Source organism: Myxine glutinosa, chromosome 2 (genome assembly GCF_964187855.1).
Source record: "Myxine glutinosa chromosome 2, kmMyxGlut1.1, whole genome shotgun sequence".
NCBI classification, from domain to species: domain Eukaryota; kingdom Metazoa; phylum Chordata; class Myxini; order Myxiniformes; family Myxinidae; genus Myxine; species Myxine glutinosa.
This window is the reverse complement of record NC_136262.1, coordinates 266833767-266857674: the sequence shown is the minus strand read 5'-3', so window position 1 is coordinate 266857674 and position 23908 is coordinate 266833767. Positions and strand designations below refer to the sequence as shown.

General features: G+C 44.6%; 3 protein-coding genes across 4 annotated transcripts in view; 1 reads left to right on the top strand and 2 right to left on the bottom strand.

Annotated features, from left to right (window-relative positions):
• Nucleotides 1-4340, top strand: part of CPLX1 (complexin 1) — a 62303-nt gene extending 57963 nt beyond the window's left edge. The window contains exons 2-3 of the mRNA XM_068105717.2: nt 74-249; nt 835-4340. Coding sequence (XP_067961818.1) covers nt 74-249; nt 835-1026 — 368 coding nt within the window. The 3' untranslated portion in view covers nt 1027-4340. The remainder of the gene's footprint in view (nt 1-73; nt 250-834) is intronic.
• Nucleotides 838-8347, bottom strand: LOC144890852 (uncharacterized). The gene is made up of 3 exons (XM_078772718.1): nt 8313-8347; nt 2226-2900; nt 838-2161 (listed from the first exon to the last, which is right to left on the bottom strand). The coding sequence occupies exons 1-3, from the start codon at nt 8345-8347 to the stop codon at nt 1789-1791; spliced, it is 1083 nt and encodes a 360-aa protein (XP_078628844.1). The 3' UTR covers nt 838-1788.
• An 8015-nt stretch (nt 8348-16362) lies between these two features.
• The window catches only part of PCGF3 (polycomb group ring finger 3), a 166688-nt gene continuing 159142 nt past the window's right edge, over nt 16363-23908 (bottom strand). The window contains exon 9 of one of the 2 annotated variants that reach the window (XM_068105719.2): nt 16363-18269. In XM_068105719.2, the coding sequence (XP_067961820.1) occupies nt 18183-18269 (87 nt within the window). In that variant the 3' untranslated portion in view covers nt 16363-18182. The remainder of the gene's footprint in view (nt 18270-23908) is intronic. The other variant, XM_068105718.2, reaches the window with a different exon arrangement.

The window sequence follows — 23908 nt, the reverse complement described above, 5'->3', positions numbered from 1 at the left end:
AGATTATTGCTCGAATGTGTTTTTGTTGACACTCACAGGCCTTTTCCTACATCATTTCTCCTCCCCTCAAAAGGAGCCACAAAAGATATGGGAAAGATGCTCGGGGGACAGGAAGAGAAAGATCCGGAAGCAGATAAGAAAAAAGAGGAGTTGCAGGAAGCGTTGCGGCAGCAGGAGGACGAGCGCAAGTCCAAGTATGCACGCATGGAGGCCGAGCGTGAGAAGATGCGCCAGTCCATCCGTGACAAGGTCAGGAAAATGGCCGTCCTTGGTTTGTAGCACGGGATTCACTGAATGTACCACTTGAAATGTAATCTTGTACGCACCGTTTGTTTCATCCCGCTGCCGTGTATGATGGAAATGGTGAACATGAACCGGCCTCGGATGGCGCGAGGTTTGAGATCGAGGAGTGCTAAGGGGCCCGAGGGGTACGTTAAACCGTGTGTAAATGATTTTGATTATAACATCTTTCGATGAAATGGCCACGACATGAGGTTGCGAAGACAATCCCGAGATTGAAAGTGGTAATTGGTGTCCGGTGTACGGTAGTTGTTTAAACCGGTCAAAATGATGTCGATGTATGAAGTCTCGTCTCGCTGGAAATGGTGACGACACGGCGATGCTCAGGCTCGATTCGAAATGGTATTAAAACCCCCAAATCGTTAGGATGCTGCTAGTGCTAGCACGGCCGGTCGCCTCGTACTACGAGAGCTTTTCCCACGGTTTGACATCCGGTGGTTGCCCGCAGCCGCGTGGCTAGCGGTAATGGGCGGTAATGGGCGGTCGTGCCTGGCGGGTCCTCGCGGCTGACGCGGCGCTGTTCACTGCTTGCAGTATGGCATCAAGAAGAAGGAGGAGCAGGAAGCAGAGGCTAACGCTGCGATGGAGGTCCCTTGCGAAGGCAGCCTGACGCGCCCCAAGAAAGCTGTGCCCGCTGGATGTGGGGATGACGACGAGGAAGAGAACATCCTCGATTCTGTCATCAAGTACCTCCCAGGCCCCTTCCAGGACATTTTCAAAAAATAGGTTTGGTCCTGAACCACCTAAACCACCTACACACCCACTCTTGTGTGTCTCACCGCTGTTGTAAGTCTTTTGCAAGTCTCATTTGAATCTAAATGTTATGCACACTAAAAGGTCATTCATGCTATAGCCCTCATCCTCCCTACCCCTTCCGACCTCTCCCCACCCTCTCTCACGACATCTGGGAAAAAATGATAAAATGTTTAAGGTAGAGAGCGTGTGCTCTTTAGTCTTCCAAAACCGCTGCACCCAAAGGACCCTCATCCCAACTCTCTGCCGGTTCCTCTGATTTCACGCTCCGCTCCAAGTTCGCGGCGACCCGTTTGCTCGAATTAGCTGTTCTCGCCCGACGTTCGATGGTGGGGCCTGGTCTCGGATAGCCGCTCACACGTGGTCCTCGTCCTCGTGATCGTCGTGTACGCATTGACACGCACACACAAGAGGGTGCGTTTCCTCGAGCCATATACACTTGTGAGAGAACCTGCAGCTTGTTTGTGAATGAAGTATCGGTTATTTAATTCTTTTTGAAATTCGAGCTCGTTCGGCCATTCTTTCCATCATGGTACACGCAATCTGAACCTCATGAGTGGTTAAACGGAGGATGCATCATGGTGGATCTTCGATTGAGCTAACATGGTGCCGATCCACGTCGTCCGCTCTTGCATTTTATTGCTATGCTCAGCCACGTTGGCTTTGTTGGTGCTTTTCAGACTTTATTTGATTTTTCCAGGGAAACTTCCCCTCAACCATTTGTCTGAGCATGGCCTAATGAACTGGGATCTGGTTTTTTGGAACTGAGATCTGGTTTTTTGGAACTAGGATCTGGTTTTTTTTGGAGCTAGGATCTGATTTTTTGGAACTGGGATCTGGTTTTTTGGAACTGGGATCTGGTTTTTTGGAACTGGGATCTGGTTTTTTTTGGAACTGCAATCTGGTTTTTTGGAACTTAGATCTGGTTTTTTGGAACTGAGATCTGGTTTTTTTGGAACTGCGATGTGGTTTTTTTGGAACTGGGATCTGGTTTTTTGGAACTGGGATCTGGTTTTTTGGAACTGGGATCTGGTTTTTTTTGGAACTGCAATCTGGTTTTTTGGAACTGAGATCTGGTTTTTTGGAACTGAGATCTGGTTTTTTGGAACTGAGATCTGGTTTTTTGGAACTGCAATCTGGTTTTTTGGAACTGAGATCTGGTTTTTTGGAACTGCGATGTGGTTTTTTTGGAACTGCGATGTGGTTTTTTTGGAACTGGGATCTGGTTTTTTGGAACTGGGATCTGGTTTTTTTTGGAACTGCAATCTGGTTTTTTGGAACTGAGATCTGGTTTTTTGGAACTGCGATGTGGTTTTTTTGGAACTGGGATCTGGTTTTTTGGAACTGGTATCTGGTTTTTTTTGGAACTGCAATCTGGTTTTTTGGAACTGAGATCTGGTTTTTTGGAACTGAGATCTGGTTTTTTTGGAACTGCGATCTGGTTTTTTGGAACTGGGATCTGGTTTTTTGGAACTGGGATCTGGTTTTTTGGAACTGGGATCTGGGTTTTTTTGGAACTGAGATCTGGTTTTTTGGAACTGAGATGTGGTTTTTTTGGAACTGGGATCTGGTTTTTTGGAACTGGGATCTGGTTTTTTTTGGAACTGCAATCTGATTTTTTGGAACTGGGATCTGGTTTTTTGGAACTGGGATCTGGTTTTTTGGAACTGAGATCTGGTTTTTTGGAACTGAGATGTGGTTTTTTTGGAACTGGGATCTGGTTTTTTTTGGAACTGCAATCTGATTTTTTGGAACTGGGATCTGGTTTTTTGGAACTGGGATCTGGTTTTTTGGAACTGCGATGTGGTTTTTTTGGAACTGCGATGTGGTTTTTTTGGAACTGGGATCTGGTGTTTTGCCAGTAATTTAAACTCAACGTTAAACCATCACTTCTGTTTGTGTCGCTTTAAGTTGTAAATTGTTTGATAGCTGAGGAGGGACAAAATGACAAACAGTATTTTATACATTCCTGCCCACAAAGCAGAACTTGTAATAAGGTATTTAGCATCGGCTGATATTTAAGAGGAATCTTGTGTAAGTTCAAATTTTTATTATTTTTATTTTTTTAGGGTTCAGGGGTGGCCTTACCCTCCTGCGTGGCACGTGGTTGCGGAACACGACCCCGATAAGGTGTCCGAGTTCACGCCGTCCCAGGAGGAGTCTATCGCTGTACCGACCTTGTATTGCAAATAGATAAAGCATTCGGATTGAGATTGCGACCTAGCAGATGCCTGCCATTTTGAGACTCCAATCGAAGTGTCCAACGACCAGTTTGTTATTTATTTATTTATTTTGCTGCTAAATCGGCCGTCCTCTTCGGGTGCACATACACGATACTCCTCGGAAGACTTTCGGCTAAATGTCGATGCGATTGTTGCGACTTTTGATCGCGGTCGGACTTTCACGAGTTTGGGCGGTTCTGTCCCGTCTCCATGACACCCGAGCCATCATTCTACACAAACCATGCGTTTTGGCAAAACCTATTTTCTTTTACGTTGCGGAAATGTTAAACAAAAACACCAGACAGTACGCAGACTCGTCGATCTGTTCTCTCGAAAGTTTTTGTCCGAGCTGGAGCCGTTTGCCTTGTACACACAGGTACGGTACGGTACGACGTACAGAGCGGGTTTGTGGTTCTGCCGTACGCACCGCGTTATTCGGCCCGACACACACACAAAGACATCGACGTACACGACCACCGGCGGTCCGTTGTACCACCTTGGCCTGTACCACCGGTATGCAACTGGGCGTTTGGGAATCCTGGCCGAGGTACTTAAACCGGTTGATTTTGAGTCCACGGTCGGAGAGCAGGCAGCGTGTCCAACTGAATGTTTTGCGTCCCACAATTGAAGTGTTCTTCTTCCCGGTCTTGCCGTCTTGTCCCGCTTTAAAGTGTTCGTCTGCGTCTGTGCCCACTCTGCATTTAAGCAACTTTGAACCTAAAGAGTACGTGGGACTTTTGAATATGCCCGCCTCAAATCATCCTCATCATTTATATAAAATAAATGTTCTTATATACACTTGTCTGTTCACTCTTCAATGTCTAAACCTATTCCCGATATGTAATTTGTCTGAATTCTTCCAAAGTATGAAAGCCATACTGATGTGTTTAAACTGCTGACAACTTTTAATCGAAGTCCATGGCTGGAGAAGGCTGTCAGGGTGGTACCACCGATGATGATTCAGGGACTTTTTAAATCAAAATGTCGGTTTTTCTTTTCCTGCATGTTTCTCTCTATGGTTGTGTCGTTCTGTACGTTCTCATCAAAATAAATGTCTCAACACTGTCGAGTCTTCCACAAATAAATCCAGTGGATTTGGCCTCTGTCGGCAATGTCTTCACATAAAAAGGTATCCAGGGAGCGATTTGTGACATCGAACTTACCTCTGCTGTAAATATTGCTCCACCTGGGGTTTCGTAATGGCTGCTCTATGATTGAGGGAACGGGTTCAGATGAATGAAGACCGATGAGGGGTATTGTGCCGAAGAGGGGAGGTTGAATGTTGGGGACATTCCGCCATTTTGCATACATAATAAATAGATGCTGCCTTATATTAGGGTCATGTTCTATACAACCTGATTAGTCTTTATTTCTTTCTTTTTGAACTCCTTACTCTGCTCGCTCTTAGCGTAGTTGACATGGCACACACATGAACAGCTCGCTTGTCCAATGAGCGTAGTTTACATGTCACACACATGAACAGCTCGCTTGTCCAATGAGTGTGGTTTACATGTCACACACATGAACAGCATGCTTGTCCAATGAATGTAGTTTACATGTCACACAAACGAACAGCTTGCTTGTCCAATGAGTGTAGTTTACATGCCACACACATGAACAGCTCGCTTGTCCAATGAGTGTGGTTTACACGTCACACGAATGAACAGCTTGCTTGTCCAATGAGCGTAGTTTAAATGTCACATGCATGAACACATTGCTTGTCCAATGAGTGTAGTTTACATGTCACATGCATGAACAGCTTGCTTGTCCAATGAGCATAGTTTACATGTCACACGCATGAACACATTGCTTGTCCAATGAGTGTAGCTTACATGTCACACAAACGAACAGCTTGCTTGTCCAATGAGTGTAGTTTACATGCCACACACATGAACAGCTCGCTTGTCCAATGAGTGTGGTTTACACGTCACACGAATGAACAGCTTGCTTGTCCAATGAGCGTAGTTTAAATGTCACATGCATGAACAGCTTGCTTGTCCAATGAGCATAGTTTACATGTCACACACATGAACACATTGCTTGTCCAATGAGTGTAGCTTACATGTCACATGCATGAACAGCTCGCTTGTCCAATGAGTGTGGTTTACATGTCACACACATGAACAGCATGCTTGTCCAATGAATGTAGTTTACATGTCACACAAACGAACAGCTCGCTTGTCCAATGAGTGTAGTTTACATGTCACACACATGAACAGCTTGCTTGTCCAATGAGCATAGTTTACATGTCACACACATGAACAGCTTGCTTGTCCAATGAGCGTCGTTTACATGTCACACACAGGAACAGCTCACTTGCGCAATGAGCATAGTTTACATGTCACATGCATGAACAGCTCACTTGTCCAATGAGTGTAGTTTACATGTCACACACATGAACAGCTTGCTTATACAATGAGCATCGTTTACATGTCACACACATGAACAGCTCGCTTGTCCAATGAGTGCAGTTTACATGTCACACACATGAGAACAGCTCGCTTGTCCAATGAGCATAGTTTAAATGTCACATGCATGAACACATTGCTTGTCCAATGAGTGTAGTTTACATGTCACACACATGAACAGCATGCTTGTCCAATGAATGTAGTTTACATGTCACACAAACGAACAGCTTGCTTGTCCAATGAGTGTAGTTTACATGCCACACACATGAACAGCTCGCTTGTCCAATGAGTGTGGTTTACACGTCACACGAATGAACAGCTTGCTTGTCCAATGAGCGTAGCTTACATGTCACATGCATGAACAGCTCGCTTGTCCAATGAGTGTAGTTTACATGCCACACACATGAACAGCTCGCTTGTCCAATGAGTGTGGTTTACACGTCACACGAATGAACAGCTTGCTTGTCCAATGAGCGTAGTTTAAATGTCACACACATGAACAGCTTCCTTATCCAATGAGTGTAGTTTACATGTCACATGCATGAACAGCTCGCTTGCCCAATGAGCATACTTTACATGTCACAAGCATGAACAGCACTCTTGTCCCATGAGTCTAGCTTACATGTCACATGCATGAACAGCTCGCTTGTCCAATGAGTGTAGCTTACATGTCACATGCATGATCAGCTCGCTTGTCCAATGAGTGTAGCTTACATGTCACATGCATGAACAGCTCGCTTGTCCAATGAGTCTAGCTTACATGTCACATGCATGAACAGCTCGCTTGTCCAATGAGTGTGGTTTACATGTCACACACATGAACAGCATGCTTGTCCAATGAATGTAGTTTACATGTCACACAAACGAACAGCTTGCTTGTCCAATGAGTGTAGTTTACATGCCACACACATGAACAGCTCGCTTGTCCAATGAGTGTGGTTTACACGTCACACGAATGAACAGCTTGCTTGTCCAATGAGCGTAGTTTAAATGTCACATGCATGAACACATTGCTTGTCCAATGAGTGTAGTTTACATGTCACATGCATGAACAGCTTGCTTGTCCAATGAGCATAGTTTACATGTCACACACATGAACAGCTCGCTTGTCCAATGAGAGTAGTTTACATGTCACACACATGAACAGCTCGCTTGTCCAATGAGTGTGGTTTACATGTCACACACATGAACAGCATGCTTGTCCAATGAATGTAGTTTACATGTCACACAAACGAACAGCTTGCTTGTCCAATGAGTGTAGTTTACATGTCACATGCATGATCAGCTCGCTTGTCCAATGAGTGTAGCTTACATGTCACATGCATGAACAGCTCGCTTGTCCAATGAGCATAGTTTACATGTCACATGCATGATCAGCTCGCTTGTCCAATGAGTGTAGCTTACATGTCACATGCATGATCAGCTCGCTTGTCCAATGAGTGTAGCTTACATGTCACATGCATGATCAGCTCGCTTGTCCAATGAGTGTAGCTTACATGTCACATGCATGAACAGCTCGCTTGTCCAATGAGTCTAGCTTACATGTCACATGCATGAACAGCTCGCTTGTCCAATGAGTGTAGCTTACATGTCACATGCATGATCAGCTCGCTTGTCCAATGAGTGTAGCTTACATGCAACATGCATGAACAGCTCGCTTGTCCAATGAGCATAGTTTACATGTCACACACATGAACAGCTCGCTTGTCCAATGAGCATAGTTTACATGTCACACACATGAACAGCTCGCTTGTCCAATGAGCATAGTTTACATGTCACATGCATGAACAGCTCACTTGTCCAATGAGCATAGTTTACATGTCACACACATGAACAGCTCACTTGCCCAATGAGCATAGTTTACATGTCACAAGCATGAAGAGCACTCTTGTCCCATGAGTAAACCTTGTTGTTTTTTCCCTTGCTCGTGCGGGTTCGATTCCCACGCCCGGTGAGCGGTAAAAGGCTTGGAAAATGTCCGTGCTCGTCCCAGTTCAAGGCCTAGATCCACCCAGAATGGCGGACACCTTCCGGACGAGCTTGTTCTGACATTGCATGCAGGTTCCTTACTTGCCTTCGTGTACCGACAATAACTCTATAGCAGGGTAACGCTCACTGTGCTCTGAGGTTTGCGTGTGCAAGAGAAAGGACCATGGTCTTGCGAACAAACACTTGTAGGTGGAAAATGGCGAAGGCAGTTTTAAACGATGACGTATCGTCAACATGTTTAAAGGCAAGATGGAGGTCCCTCGGTGATGTGTGACCATGATTTGGTGTCCTTTAGCCACCCTGGCTCTGAAGTCAGAAAACCTGAGCAGCTCACTCGGTGAAGCGTATCCACTCCATCCCACGAAGCCTCGATCCCTTTGGACACTCACGTGCGCCATTCAGGAGCCTTTAGTATTCCAAACGACGAACGTCCAAGGAGTCCTTTGTTCTCAGATATGATCTCCGCTGGATGTTTTTGCCATTTTGTGATCTTCAAAGTTTTGGAAGAGGGCTTCCTGTCTGCACTCATTTGTTCTGTGGACAGGATACGTGATGATGCGGGGACGTGTCCGCGGTGCAGCAAAGCGTGATTGTATTACGGAATGTTGTGTGCAACCTTTTAGAGCACACAGGCACAAACCTTTCTTCTGACAACCGTGCTGCTCCATGTGCCATCGTCGTGTAGGTGCTGTGGATTCACCGGATGATGTGTGACTTGGAGGGCACCACCAATCCGAGCCATCAAAAACCAGCAGGTACAAGCCGAGTCACGTTGTGCAGGTGGCCTGGTTCTGGGATGCTGCGTCGTCAGCGGTCAAAGTTCACTTTTTTTTTTTTTGTTGTATACTGAATCGAGGCTCGTGAAAGAGCTAACATTTATTTCACAAACAAATCGACCAGACAAACAAAATATACAAAAGAGGGAGCGGAAGACAAGATGGGGAGAGAAGGGGAAGCACACAACCACAACATTTGAGAGCAGGGAGAAACGGGTCCTTCCTTGACGGGTCCAATGTGGTGTCCTTGTGCAGACGGATAAAATCGCACCAAAGGACAGGACAAACTGGTCCCAGTAATTGAATACAAGCCCTGAAAAGAAATCGATTTTATTTCCTTTTTGATTGACCAAGGACAAACATACACGAGTTGAGAATGTTGGTGAGTTAGACATCTTTGATCATAAAAGGAAATCTTCCCTTTCATGAACACCCTGTTGTTATTGTCATTCCTGATGGCTAAATAATGCATCCCGGTACTAGCTATTTGAGGAAAAGGTAATTGTACGGATAATACCAAAGTACTGGGTTGTAATAATGGATGAGAATGTGGGAAGGCTTTGATCTGCTCCTGCCACAAGTTGTGACAAAAACCATCATGGCGTCTCGCACTTCATCATCAACTTGTCTCGCATCCTTTCCACGCGAACCGAGCTGCGCATGTTTACGGATGCTGTGTAAGTGGTTTGTACTTTACACGAATAAATATTGGGTGGAACAAGGCATGACATTTATGGAGACCGCGTACTGCTGCCAAACCATCAGGGTTCATCCACATGAAGGTTTGGTACTTGTTAAAGTACATGTGTGTGCAAGTGTCTAAAACCAATTTTCACTGGAGAAACAAATTACCATCTTGATTGATTTTTTTTTTTTTACTGAATCGAGGCTCGTGAAAGCGCTAACATTTACTTCACAAACAAATCAACCAGACAAACAAAATATATAAAAAGAGGGAGCGGAAGACAAGATGGGGAGAGAAGGGGAAGCACACACACATAACATTTGAGAGCAGGGAGAAGTGTGGGAGGGAGAGGGCTTGGGGGGAGGAGGCGTGGGAAGGGGGGGGGGGTGTGGGAGAAGTATAAAACACAAGGACACCAACGACTTCCAGGACAGAAGTTGGTATTTCAAAAAAGTGGAATTGGGGTGAAATTAGCGGGGGTAGAAAAGATCAAGGTTTTGGATGGGGGAAGATAAGAGATGGTAGTGAACAGCTGATTTAAAGACCTGGAGGGTGGGGTGGGATTGAAGAGAGTGAGGGAGTTTGTTCCAGAGGCGGGAGAAAAGAGGAATGAAGGAGCGAAGGTGAGCAGAGAGTCTTGATTTTGGCAGTTTAACCATAAGAGGGTTGCAGGCAGATCTTGTGCGACCTGTAGGAATATTTGGGGGACAGAGCCCAGAGAGGGCTGGGGGGGGGCAAGGCCAGAGAGGAGTCGGTAGAAGATGGAAAGACCACCAACCTGCCTGCGGTGAGTGAGTGAAAGGCCCTTTGAGTTAGCTTCATCGCGGGAGATTCCAATGATTCTGAACGCTTTGGTTTCAACAGCGTGAAGACGAGCTAGGTGTGAGGCAGGAGCACCAGCCCAGAGGGGAGAGCAGTATTCCATTGAGCTGCAGATGAAAGCCTTGTATGTGGTGAGGAGCTCAGGTGTGCCAAGGAAGGACTTCGCACGCGGGAGATTCGAGGGGGGAGGATGGATGGGGTCAAAAGAATACTGTTCTCCCATATGGGCCGGTGCTCCTGCCTCACACCTAGCTCGTCTTCACGCTGATGAAACCAAAGCGTTCAGAATCATTGGAATCTCCCGCGATGAAGCTAACTCAAAGGGCCTTTCACTCACTCACCGCAGGCAGGTTGGTGGTCTTTCCATCTTCTACCGACTCCTCTCTGGCCTTGCCCCCCCCCAGCCCTCTCTGGGCTCTGTCCCCCAAATATTCCTACAGGTCGCACAAGATCTGCCTGCAACCCTCTTATGGTTAAACTGCCAAAATCAAGACTCTCTGCTCACCTTCACTCCTTCATTCCTCTTTTCTCCCGCCTCTGGAACAAACTCCCTCACTCTCTTCAATCCCACCCCACCCTCCAGGTCTTTAAATCAGCTGTTCACTACCATCTCTTATCTTCCCCCATCCAAAACCTTGATCTTTTCTACCCCGGCTAATTCACCCCAGATCCACCTTGTTTGAAATTCCAACTTCTTTCCTGGAATTCCTGGCAGTGTCCATATGTTTTATACCTCTCCCACCGCCCCCTTCCCATGCCCCCCCCCCCCCCCAAAGCCCTCGCCCTCTCTCAGATCTCTCGATGTCTCCATGTCTCTCGGTCCCTGCTCTCAAATGTTGTGTTTGTGTCCTTCCCCCTCTCGCCCCATCTTGTCTACCGCTCCCGATGTTATATGTTTTATGTGTCGGTTTGTCTTTCTGTGTGATTAATGTTCGCTCTTTCACGAGCCTCGATCTTGTATACAAAAAAAAAAAAAAAAAAGAGTGTGAGATTTGTTAGGATTGAAAGACATGTTCCACTTGTTTGCCCAGTCTGTGATTTTGTCCAGGTCTGCAGAGAGTGAGGAGGGGACTGCAGACTGCCGATCTGAGGGATGAGGAATGGAGCGAGGAATGCAGCGATCAAGCAGTAAAATAAAAATAAAAACTCAAGAGCCAACCGGTCCTGCAAAAGGAAAGACCACCACCACCACCACCATGCCATTACCAATGTTATAGATCCCTCAAGTACCCATCACTACACTTGGGCAGTCACCAAGGAATAGGGAACAAAATAAGGAAATTATCTACCGTAAAACTTTGACTATAACGCGCCCCTGTGCATAACGCGCACCCCCAACCTGGACTTTTGTCGCGGTGTAAAAATCTATAAACCTATATATAATACGCACCCCCATTTCAGCATCAAATGAAAAAAATAGACGTAAACATGTTATTACATCTGTCAGAAACGGTGAAGTCCATCTCAACCACGACTGTCGGCCACGAGTTGTTGGTTCGAGTTGTCATTTAGGTCTAAGAGCGGCGCTAATGAAAGAATATCACGACAGGTCAAGGAACTAAATTTACGACAGTCGTAAATCGCATGAATCACGATGTTCAGTTGTGATTGCGCAAAGTTTAAACATAGCAGCACATATTAAATAAACGGCGGAAGTCGGATAGCAAAATCCAACGAGAACGCCACTCAGTGGAGCGCATACTCCCGCCGTGGGTCAAGTTGGAATAGTACGATTTCACAAAAGTTTGAGGGAGTAGTTCAGTGACAAGACAAGACAAGTCAACACAAGACAGACACTGCACAGATATATATACAGAATATATAGAAGATAATGTTTAAAAAAAAACAAGGCAATTTCACTTACATTTTCGGATTCAGCGTTCAATTCTATATAAGTGAGTGTATTTTGAGGCACGTGTGACTTCAAATAAAATTGTAAGCCAGGAAAACGTTCGTTTCATTCCTGAGGGATACAACATGTAAAACTGGCCCAAACGTCAAAACGAAACTCGCTCAATTTAAGTCGTACAAGTTATGCGACCACTCATTCGTCTGGGAAGAATCCCGTGCACATGCTGGTCACACTTATAACTCACCTGTCTTTATAAGTTCATCAAATACTGACACCGCGATTGACAGTCGCTGAGGTAAATGTTGATCTCTTCTGAGGTTAAAAAAAAAAAAAAAAAAACAGTTTTAAAGCATTATACGTATCAAACAATACATTTTATGAAACGGGGAAACCTAATACACACTTTGGTGGTTTTAAAATGACAGAATATGTCTATTAGAAAAAAAATGAACATTGAAGACGACGCTGCTAAACAATACACCGCTCTAACGCATAACCACGAGTTTAAACTACATTTACAACAAATATGAAAACGATTTTCATATCACAATGTTAAATATAGAATATATAGAAGATAATGTAAAAAAAAAAAAAAAGAGCCCTATTGATGCAATGGTAAAAAAAATCCTTCAAAAAATTCCTGGATCCGGAATAATATCCTGAGCTTCACCAAAAACTAATCAATTCTTCCTTATCCAAAGGGCAATCATCCCACCAACCTTCATCCAAATCCGTTCAGAACTTTTCCAGATATCTTGTTCACAAACACACACACACGGACACGAGTGAATGCATTACTCCCTGGCGGGAGTAACAAAGCAACCTGTAGCCTATTGTTGGACGACAATCACGTGGTACTCAAGTTGCTGATAATTGGCGATATTTTATTATTAAACCCGTGTTCTTTAACAGCTTCATTCAGTTGTTTATAGGATTTACCAGCGACTTCTATTTCCACGAGTTTTCTTACCGTAATTAACCATGAGTTCTCGACGACGATCATACACCGCGGCTCAAAAACGAAACATTCTTCAATATGCTGAAGATCACGGAAACAGAGCTGCTGGGCGGGAATTGGACGGAATATCTGAGGTGAACATCAGACTATGGAGACGACAGAATGAGCGTCTGCAGTCTCTCCCACGAAGCAAAATGGCCGAACGGGGTCATGCAGCTGCCCATCTCGAGCTCAAGGCCAAACGGGGTCATGTGGCCGCCCATCCCGAGCTCAAGGCCAAACGGGGTCATGCGGCCGCCCATCCCGAGCTCGAGGCCAAACGGGGTCATGCGACCGCCCATCCCGAGCTCGAGGCCAAACGGGGTCATGCGACTGCCCATCCCGAGCTCGAGGCCAAACGGGGTCATGTGGCCGCCCATCCCGAGCTCGAGGCCAAATGGGGTCATGCGACTGCCCATCCCGAGCTCGAGGCCAAACGGGGTCATGCGACCGCCCATCCCGAGCTCGAGGCCAAACGTGGTCATGTGGCCACCCATCCCGAGCTCGAGGCCAAACGGGGTCATGTGGCCGCCCATCCCGAGCTCGAGGCCAAACGGGGTCATGCGACTGCCCATCCCGAGCTCGAGGCCAAATGGGGTCATGTGGCCGCCCATCCCGAGCTCGAGGCCAAACGGGGTCATGCGACTGCCCATCCCGAGCTCGAGGCCAAACGGGGTCATGCGACTGCCCATCCCGAGCTCGAGGCCAAACGGGGTCATGTGGCCGCCCATCCCGAGCTCGAGGCCAAATGGGGTCATGCGACTGCCCATCCCGAGCTCGAGGCCAAACGGGGTCATGCGACTGCCCATCCCGAGCTCGAGGCCAAACGGCTCGATTGGGTCACAGATCGTCGGCAACAAGGCGGTGACATCAGCATTTCGGAGGTGCGTGTGAAAGCCGTCATGCTTGCGAAGACGCTGCCAAACATGGTCACCTTCAAGACATCACATGGATGTGGAGATCGTGTTATGAAGCGGCACAGTCTCTCCGTCCGTCCGTTGTTGAACAACGATCCCGCAGGAGTCCATTCCAACGTCCATTCAATTACCGGTATCATTTGTTTCATTAGTAAAACAAGCATTCTGAGTATTGCGCTGCAATACATGTCCCCTACCGGTAGTCTGTCGTCCGGAAAACTGTTGGGGGAATTACCAAGGGTTATTCACCCACAGGTTCTGAATCGTTCCCAATCGCTAATTACCTCAGGACGGGCTCACCTGTGATTCACACTCGGGACTTCGAGTTATACACCTTGCAGACAGGTCAGCAGAAGCACAAGAAAATACGTTGTTGATAAAGAACCTTTCGAGTCGCTAAATATCAGTAATTTATTATATTTTCCGGTTCACGATCAATGATCGATGTGTATATATATGTTGCTCGGCTTGGCTCCGCCCCTCCAGAAAGCGCGCGCTGTGTCGCACTGTTGACGTTCGCAGACGAGGCTGAGGGCGCGCGTTGCGGCTTGAGGAGAACTCGAGAATAAACAAGAGATATCCATTTTAAAAATATTTTCGTTTAATTAACGATATCTGCCAAACCACGTGCCCTATCGCAAATTCCAAAAGGGCATTTTAGTAGACTGACATGCTGAACAGATCTGTGAAGTTTCCCCTCGATTGGATCAAAAATGAGCCATTTTAGGGAGGAGCTTGGTTTTAAAGGTTCATGCTTTAAAACGTCATAACTCTGAAACCATGTGACGCATGACGTCATGCTCGCTGACTTTTTTGTTCATCATGGGTATGCGATTCTGCCTGCAAAGTTTGGTCTCGATCTGTTCAGCCGTTGCAGAGAAAAAGGAGTTTTCGTGTTTTCACGAAAAACAATATGGCGGCCGAACCACGTGACCTGTGACGTCATAATTACTATTAAAATATTCTACAGACCGAGTCCCTCCTATGGTGAAAATTTGATCTCAATCGGTCCAATTATTGCAGAGAAAATGGTTTTTAAAGGAAATTAAAACTTAAAATGGCACTGAGTTAAGGATCATCAGAATTATCAGAATTACCAAAGTTCAAAGTGCCATAACTTTGTCAAAAATGATCGAAACGTCGTGAAGTTCGAACTTGATCTATAACTTATCATGAGGAAACGATGTGCCAAGTTTGAAATCATTAGCATTAAGAGTTTAGAAAGAAAGTCCGGAAAACTGTTCTTTGAGTGACGGACGGACATACTGACAGACTGACGGCGTGCAAACCTATAGTCCCCTCCGGTGCACACCGGTAGGGGACTAATAACTTTCGAACTTGCCGGACATTAAAATCAACGCTTAATAGAACACTGGTTTGCTTATTTACTTCATGATTGTGAACTTACAGATTATATATTCTATATTAAACATTTAGCTATTCTTTGTTGTTCTTCTTTGAGTAATCGAAGACTCCACTTCCATTTTTGAAGACGTCCTCGACGATCGTTTCTGTCTGAAAAGAAACTTACAAAAAAATTAGACCGATGTATAATACGCACCTTTAACTTTTAAAAGATTTTTGGGTAAAAAAAACTGCGCGTTATAGTCGAAGTTTTACAGTATGTATGTCTGATGATTATAGAATTGAAAACAGCTCGGCCAATCTCCACCGAATTTTGTATTTCGTGCAATCTCAGGTCCTGGGCACAAATTAATAAAGATGAACTAGAATGGCACTCTTCGACATCACGACGTCAACTGCTATGCCCCCGCCCACATCATTACAATACTTGTACCAAGTTTGATTTAAGGGGGCATTATACCATTGAAGGCAAAAAAAAAATTTTTTTTTACAAATATACAAATGCATCAATTAAAATGTTTGTTTCCTAGTATTGTATATATGTACCAAGTTTGAACGTAAATGGACTTGTCATAGAGAAGATATAAGCTCCCCATTACACTGAACACAGTAAAAACAACACTGAATCACAGTAATGCACTTTTTGATAAAATGTCTTGATTGAAAATATGCAAAACTATATATGTACATGTTGCTTGATATATGAACATTACATTGGTATACATTACATAGCATTATATTATGCATGGTTACCATGGTAACCAGATGCATACAAATGATGAATTACCACTTTACAGCTTATATCTTCTCTATGACAAGTCCATTTACGTTCAAACTTGGTACATATATACAATACTAGGAAACAAACATTTTAATTGATGCATTTGTATATTTGTAAAAAAATTTTTTTTTTTGCCTTCAATGGTATAATGCCCCCTTAAATCCATTCAGCTGTTCTCAGGTTATCACATTTTTACCTGGCATGACCTCTGATCTTTGACCTCTTGACCCCAAAATGTAATCAGTTCATGTTTACATCATTATACATACCTGTACCAAGTTTTAATTTAAATCCCTTCAGCTGTTCACAAGTTATCACATTTTTACCTGACATGACCTCTGACCTTTGGACCCCAAAATATAATCAGTTCATCTTTACATCATGTACATATCTGTACCAAGTTTGAATTGGATCCCTTTAGCCGTTCTCAAGTTATAGACATATTACAGATGTCGTGGAAAAACTCGTGCCTCTAATGAGACCAGAAACAAGTTGGTTGAATCATTCATTTAAATATTTATTTACAGTTTTCAAACAGTATTTACAGTACAGTATTTACAGTACATCTTAACGTGCCTTGCATGGTGAAAGCACTTCTGAAAATCAGCTCTGAGAGCTCTGTATATATATACTCTTTCAGGACTTGAGTGGGGGGAACTAATATTTAACAGCTGTGACGTCTTTGTGTGGTGAACTTTCATGTGACGTGCTGGAATAGCACACTATTTGACAACCCAAGAAAATTGATCGCCCGAGAGACTGATATCGTGTTGGTTCTCAGCGCAGAAGAAGAAACATAGAAAAAATCTCAGGAGTTCAGCTATCCAATTGACTCGCACAGTGTTCCCCTCGACTGGGATGTGCTTTGTTATATTGGGACAGTGGAAGGGATTCATATTTCCCGAGCAATGGTGCAATTAATCGCCCCCAGCTACGCTGGTATACTTGGCTCGTGCTTTCTCGGACTGTTCTCTTTAAAACTTACACATTCACTTCACCTTATATGTTCTTCCCAGCTTGAGACATGCAAACAATACTGCTTTCCCCTCTCTTAAAATCTATTCAACAACTGCCCAAAACCTGAGCCTGTTAAAGGGGAGGGGGAAGGGGGCTTGTCCACTCCCCGATCCCCGAAGCTCCACAGCACTGCCAGCTGCTTGTTTTTAATCCAGTTAGTTTTCTACTTACTTGCAAATAATTCTAAAAAGTACACAGAATTATTTTCCACAAACCCTCTCTTATTCTTTCAAGAATAATATAGTTCGTTTCCCCAGGTATCTTTTATTAGCTCATGATCCAAAGATAAATCTCAATGAGCCAACTCCACATTCCCTTGCTTGATGCAGAAAACTACAATTCAAATGGAATCCCTGGATTAGTCTTTCTGTCTACCTTCACGGGCACCTCAAGACAAACGGGAGCTCAAATGTGTGTGAACTGGGTTAAGGTTCACGAGAAGCAGGTGTGAAGAAGTGGACGTGGACACCTCCGCACACCGAAGAAGGTGTTTGGCAGTCCAACTAATCCAAAAAGGAATTCGTCCAAATCGAGTCCCCATATCAAGTCCACATCCACAAAACATCATTGCAAAGAATGTGGTTCTCAAGATACGAGCTGGGCGAAAATCTGTCACTGCTGCAACTTTTGCAATCATGAATTTCATTAAACTTGTTTTCATATTATTATTTCAAGCGAGTATAGAACGGATATCTTATGCAACACATGGGTGCCCAAAGGCAAGCGTGAGAATAACAAACAATTAGCTAGTAAATCATACTTGCAAATAACAAACAAATCCCTGGTGTTGGGCTAGCGGCTAGGGTGCCGGCTTAGGATACCAAGGATCCTGGGTTCGAATCCCGGTCGATCGCTGAATGAACACCAGGGGGGTTGACTCAGCCTGTCATCCTTCCGAGGTCGGCTAATTGAGTACCAGTTCACTGGTAATTCCCTGGTTGTCGTTAAAGGCGGCAAAAAGGGTTGGCGTCAGGAAGGGCATCCGGCCGTAAAACATTGCTTCAAATAGGGGACCGAAAAACAACAACAACCACGGTTCCCGAAAAAGGCCAACCCCCGCTTTGCGGGGAAAAATGGCCTCTAAAGGTGGTTTTTTTAGCTAGTAAATCATACGAATAAATATTTGTGGACTAAATATAGTGACCAAAGGTGGTGTACACTTATACGCACATTAACCATCGTTGAACAAAATAAAAAATGTATACTCAAAGCATTTTTCAATATCTGCCCCAGCCCAAAGCTAATAATGCAAAAATCTATTCATTTAGGTCTACATGTTTGGTTGGCGCAGATCTCTTTCAGGGTTCTTGCATCTTCTGCAGATATGTTTTAAATTCAGGAAGCGGGACGAAGGAACCGCCAACCTTACAGGCAAAAAGTTTTCCCTGGAAGAAGTGGGTGACAAGGATAGACATTAGAATCCATCATGACCACCGTAATCCATCTAACATTATTTGGTTGAATCGTTTTATTTCGCACTCCAGATCATCATAAGGGTCTCTTTCAGACAATCCTTCCTGCGAATTATTTTGCGGTTCCTCTCTAAGTATCATTTCAGAGCGCATCAACCTCTTGAGGCAAACAGTCACCAAGGTCTTCAGGCAGGCTACTACTACAACTATTGCCAATACGATTACTAATCCAACAAACAGATATTGGAGTATTTTAGCTGCCAATCCCCCAAATATATACAATGCGTATCAAAAAAAAAGGTAATCCGAATTCAAGGGGTTAATATGCAAAGGTTATTTAGTTTGACAATTTACATGTGCTTTACCAATTATGAGGAGATCCTCAGCTTTCCATTGATGTCTTTCATGCATCATTGCTGTCAAACATGACCGAGTACATGTTCATTGAAAATGACAAGTTCAAATCGCATTTCTACAAGTTTGGCTAATCGGTGCAAGACAGTTTTAAATGGACGCATTACTTGTCGACTGTGTTACGTGTTCCTCCCCGACCTCCTGGTCTCGGTATACCTCCGAACCCCGGGAGGAGCCACGGCAGAAAAATATGTTATTCCGTGTCGAAATCACTATGGAAACCACACCAAAAGGTATCAACAAACCAATAATATATTTAAAATCACACAGGGATAACGATACAACAATTATAGCAATCTACAATACAATCAATTTCTCAAGATGGTACCATCTATTAAAGTAATAGAACTCACTGCTCTCCCAGTGAATATGAACGAACACTCCTCAATGTCTCTGTAACTCAATGGTGCTCCCGGCGAAGAGGCGAGTAAGGAGGTGTAGGCAAGGCGGGGACCGTCACGTGGTCCCAACCAACAGCAAATTAGCGGTGGAAAGAGGAATCCCAAAGACGCGATCCAAACGTGCACATTCACCGTTCAACCGGCGAACCGCACCGTATTCTTCAAACGCCGCTGTCGCACACACACATCCCCGGCAAACCACCGGAGGGCGAGACCAGTGGACGTGGCAAAACCTTGTTCCGCAAGGTTCCCAAAATGGCGGACGGCTCTTACTCGAGCCGCAGCCTCTAGGCGAGGATTCTCCGGAATGTCACGCCTGTACCTGACTACGCAGGCTTTTTTCAATACTCCAGCGATAACACCGATCGCATGATTCTTTTCACGGACTCAAAGTTCACTCGCGACGTTCGCTCAACCACGCTCCGTACGGAGCTTCAAGCCACGTCTTTTTTTCCTCTCGCCTTCTTCTTCCTCTCTCCGTCGTCGTCTTCCTGTCTCTTTTCCATGGGCGCTTTAACCTTTAACCACAATAACCATTTCCCTTAAACAACAATAACCATAATACTTAGAACCAACAATAATAATAATAACAACAATAATAATAAGTGCTGAATCCGTAACAACTGCCAAGTTGATTATGTAAAATTGTTAAGCTGGTCTGGTAAACGTCGGTTGCGTCATCCTTTGTTTAAGATGGGTATTTAAGATGGGCCTACAGTGTATGGGTTTAGAGACCGTTTGAGTCATTGAAAAGATGGTTCAACTTAGGACTGAACGGCGGACCTTCGCGGTTGCAACCTTTCACCAAACTGGAAGTTTGCAGCGAACTCATGATGCGTTCAGGGAACGTTTCCCAGAACGGGAGCCTCCAGCAGCCAAAACCATCTGGGCGAATGTTAGAAAATACCAAGAGCATGGCACTAGCCTCAACCGCAACAAGGTGAATTCTGGTAGGAGGCGCACTGGGCGATCGGAAAGGAACATTGCAGCAGTAAGGCAGCAAGTTTTGGAGCATCCTCGGGATACCAGCACAAGACGAAATGGGACGGCATTGCCTTCGGCAACATTCAACCGAATCACAAGACTGGACCTCCACCAACATCCATATCGGATTCACATCCGGCATCAACTTACGCCAGGGGATTTTGCCAGGAGGCTGGTGCTTGCCGGATGGTTGATAGCACGTTGCGAAACAGATGTCAATTTCCTGCAGTATCTCGTTATCGGTGACGAAGCTGCTTTCACCTTGGATGGCAAGGTCAATACCCATAATGTTCTTGAATATGTACCGACAGGACAACCCCCGGGATTTAATTTTGACACCAACATGAATCGACAAAAGTGGACTGTTTGGTTGGGACTTTGTGGAAGTGGTCAGGTGATCAGACAATTTTTCTTTCAAAGGAATGTCAATGGTAACAGTTATCTGCAGATGATCAATGATGAAGTTTTACCGCAGCTGGAGGAGAACTTTGAGCGACAGGTTCGTGGTGTCTTCAGATATCTCTGGTGGGCCTAAGACGGCGCCCCAGCACATCGTCTTATCACTGTCCGAGATCGACTGAGGGAACTCTTTGGAGACCGAGTCATCGCCCTCAACCATGCAGTGGAATGGCCACCAAGATCACCTGACCTCACACCATGTGTTTATTTCCTTTGGGGACATTTAAAGAACAAGATGTTCGTAACTCCTCCCCGTGATCTTGACGAATTGCAGGGCCGTATTTGACATGAAGTGGATGTTTTGCGCAATGACCCGGCTATGGTGAGACGAGCAGTTCAGGGCATGCTCCGCCGCTGTGAGCTTTGTGTTGAAAGGGGAGGTGGACATGTTGAAGGTGTGGGTGCATAAAGGCCAATCATTCCTGAGAAAAGTTCACATCTGACGTTCATTTTGCACCAATTATCCTGACTTGCATCAATTAGCCAAACTTGTAAAAATGCGAATTGAACTTGTCATGTTCAATGAACATGTACTCGGTCATGTGTGACAGCAATGATGCATGGATGGTCGCAATGGAAAGCTGAGGATCTCCTCTTAATGAGTAAACCACATGTAAATTGTCAAAATAAATAACCTTTGCATATTAACCCCTTGAATTCGGATTACCTTTTTTTGATACGCACTGTATATTCCAACCATTAAAAGGCACTCCCCCCCCCCCCCCCCCTTGTATAATTATGAAATTTTGCTCCCTCCTTTCTTATCTTGTCAGTTATGCTAAAAAATTGTTTCGAATTGTCAGCTATATAGGTACAACAATCAGTACCAATCACTGCGCACGTACCCCCTTTCGCTGTTAGCAGCATATCTAATGCCATGCAGTTCTGCATTGCTATAGTTCTTGTTGCTACCAATTTGCTCGTAATTTCTTCCATACCGCTGGCCGTTTTATTTGCTACCTTCTCCATAGCCAGACATCTCTCTGAGTTCTCGTTCTGGTTTCCAGTTTCCATACTGTGGTAATATCATCATCCCTATCCATTCACCCATTATAATGGTCCTTTATCTTCCTTTGATGCAAAACTTGGTGCGGAGACTCCTTCAACAAGCGCATATGAGGTACTACGTAACCGAGGTACCATGATCTGGACCATTTATTCGGGAGATGTGTATATGCCTTATGCCCACATATGAGGTACGTATTGTTATATGTCCAAATAGATTCGTAAGCACAGGAACCATCCCAAAACAAGAAGATATTACTCAAATTTCTCTCCCTAACTCGTACAGTTATTCTCATGTATTCCCAAATATAACAGTATTTGTTTCCCATGAATGTATTGTTTCCTTTATTGAATATGAATGTTTTATTGAATATATTTGTTTCCCATTTGGCAAATGTATAACAGTATTTGCAAGTGGTGTTTCCCATTAATCTATAATTTTTGTCGGTTTGGGGCCAGGTGAAACATAATAAACCTTTTACTTGTTGCTGGATAGTCAAACAAGGGGGCATCTTTTCAACATCATATTTAGGGTTATAACTGCCCACAAATTCCTCACATTCATATCCCCCTTTCTTCCAACCAGTTTTTCCTATTATCCCATCTTGTACCTCAGTTGCACTTGTTGTTGTCATTGGCGGCTTTGTTGGGTAGCGACCACACAATTCTTCCCACCCAAAAGGAACTACTTTCAATAGTATTCCATTCTCGCTAGAGTGCAGCAACTGCGTACATGTCCAACAACTACTTTCATTCGCTATCTGCGCTCTCTTGTGGGATATGGCCAGAAAAGTGTTGATCCCATGTAATCCATCAGGTTCCAAAGGTTTTTCCCACTTCCCATCACACTCCTTTTCCTCTCATGTCTTTTCCAATTATCATGCACCTGCATAATCCCATCTGCTGTTACATTTTTTTTGTTTTATCGATACAGCAAATCCTACACAAAACACAATCCCTGGTACCAGCAGACTGAATCCTCGTATAAATATCACCATCCTCAGGGTGTATCTGAAGAAGAAGAAGAAGAAGAAGAAGAAGCCTTCTCTTCTCGATTGGCTTGTCTTGGTGAGCCCTCTTGCACTGAACTGCGTGAATCCATGTTGGCTTCCCCTGACACTTGATTGCTGTGTGTTGTAAGAAGAACTTAATGAGGTCTGCTCCACCTTGGATAAAGTGGGCTCATTCTCCTTTGTATTTTGATGAACATGTCACCCCCCCCCCCCCCCCCCCCCTGGGCTGAAATTATGGCAATCTTCTGTTGTTGGTTCGGGGAGAGCTTCCTTCATCTGGGAATGAAACGCTCGTACCGTTTGGGTCAGTGCAGCACAAAAAGAAAGCATTGCCTCATCCATCAAATGTACATCCATGTCTTTAATTGTTAATGGAGCTGAACTTGGTACCCTCATCGGGCGCCTCATCAGGATTTCATGTGGTGACGATCCCGTTGTCCTGTTTGGAGTTGACCGCATTGCATTAATGCCAATGGGATCGCATCGGGCCATTTCAGGCGTTTCCTCGCAAATCTTTGCCAGTTTATTTTTAAGAACCCCATTCTGTCGTTCCACAGCCCCCGCCAACTGGGGATGATCGGGACAATATAGATGCTGATTAATCTGCAACGCTTTACATAATTCCTTTAAAACCTGTCCAGTAAAGTGTGGGCCATACTGTGTGGGCCTTGATCGCTGGATAGCCTAGATGGTATTCCAAATCTACACAAAAATTATTTCATCAAAATTTTGACGACTGTAGGTGCATCTGCCTTTCGACACGGGAAGGCTTCTATCTACTTAGTAAACATGTATACAATTACCAAGACATGTTCGTAGCTGCAGCATTTTGGCATCTTTATAAAATCCATCTGCATGTATACAAATGGCCCCGTTGGTGGTGTATGCGCCCCTTGGCCTTCTATCTTTTGCACCTTCCCCACATTATGGCACTGGCAAATTGTGCAGGTTTTACAATACTGGTCTGCTACCCAGGTGAAAACTGAACCCAGATGCAAACCATTATTTAGCTACAATGGTTATCATTCCCCCTTTGGCCACGGTAACAAGGCTTTTGCTGCCACCACGTGGCCGTCGCTAGACACCCATCTTACAATAATTCACCAAATGTCCGGCCGTCCGCTCAAAGGTACCGCAAAAACAGCTCAACCGATCACATTGATATTTTGGGTGGGTATTCCCGGGACCCCTGGTAATAAAATAGGCTATATTGTTTTTCCAATTTTCCAAACACGATGGAATAATAGTTACCGATATGAACAGTGATGTGGCTTTTGTTGAAATTCTACAAATACTGTTTATACTATGTACAAGGAAAGAGTAGATCGACTCCTGA

Coding starts and splice junctions, on each gene's coding strand:
- LOC144890852 (XM_078772718.1), bottom strand. CDS start 8,347: ATGGCACATGGAGCAGCACGGTTGTCAGAAGAAAG. Junction 2,901..8,312: donor GCACGGTTGTCAGAAGAAAG/GTTTGTGCCTGT, acceptor GCAAAACACCAG/ATCCCAGTTCCAAAAAAACC. Junction 2,162..2,225: donor TCCAAAAAAACCACATCGCA/GTTCCAAAAAAC, acceptor ACCAGATCTCAG/TTCCAAAAAACCAGATCTCA.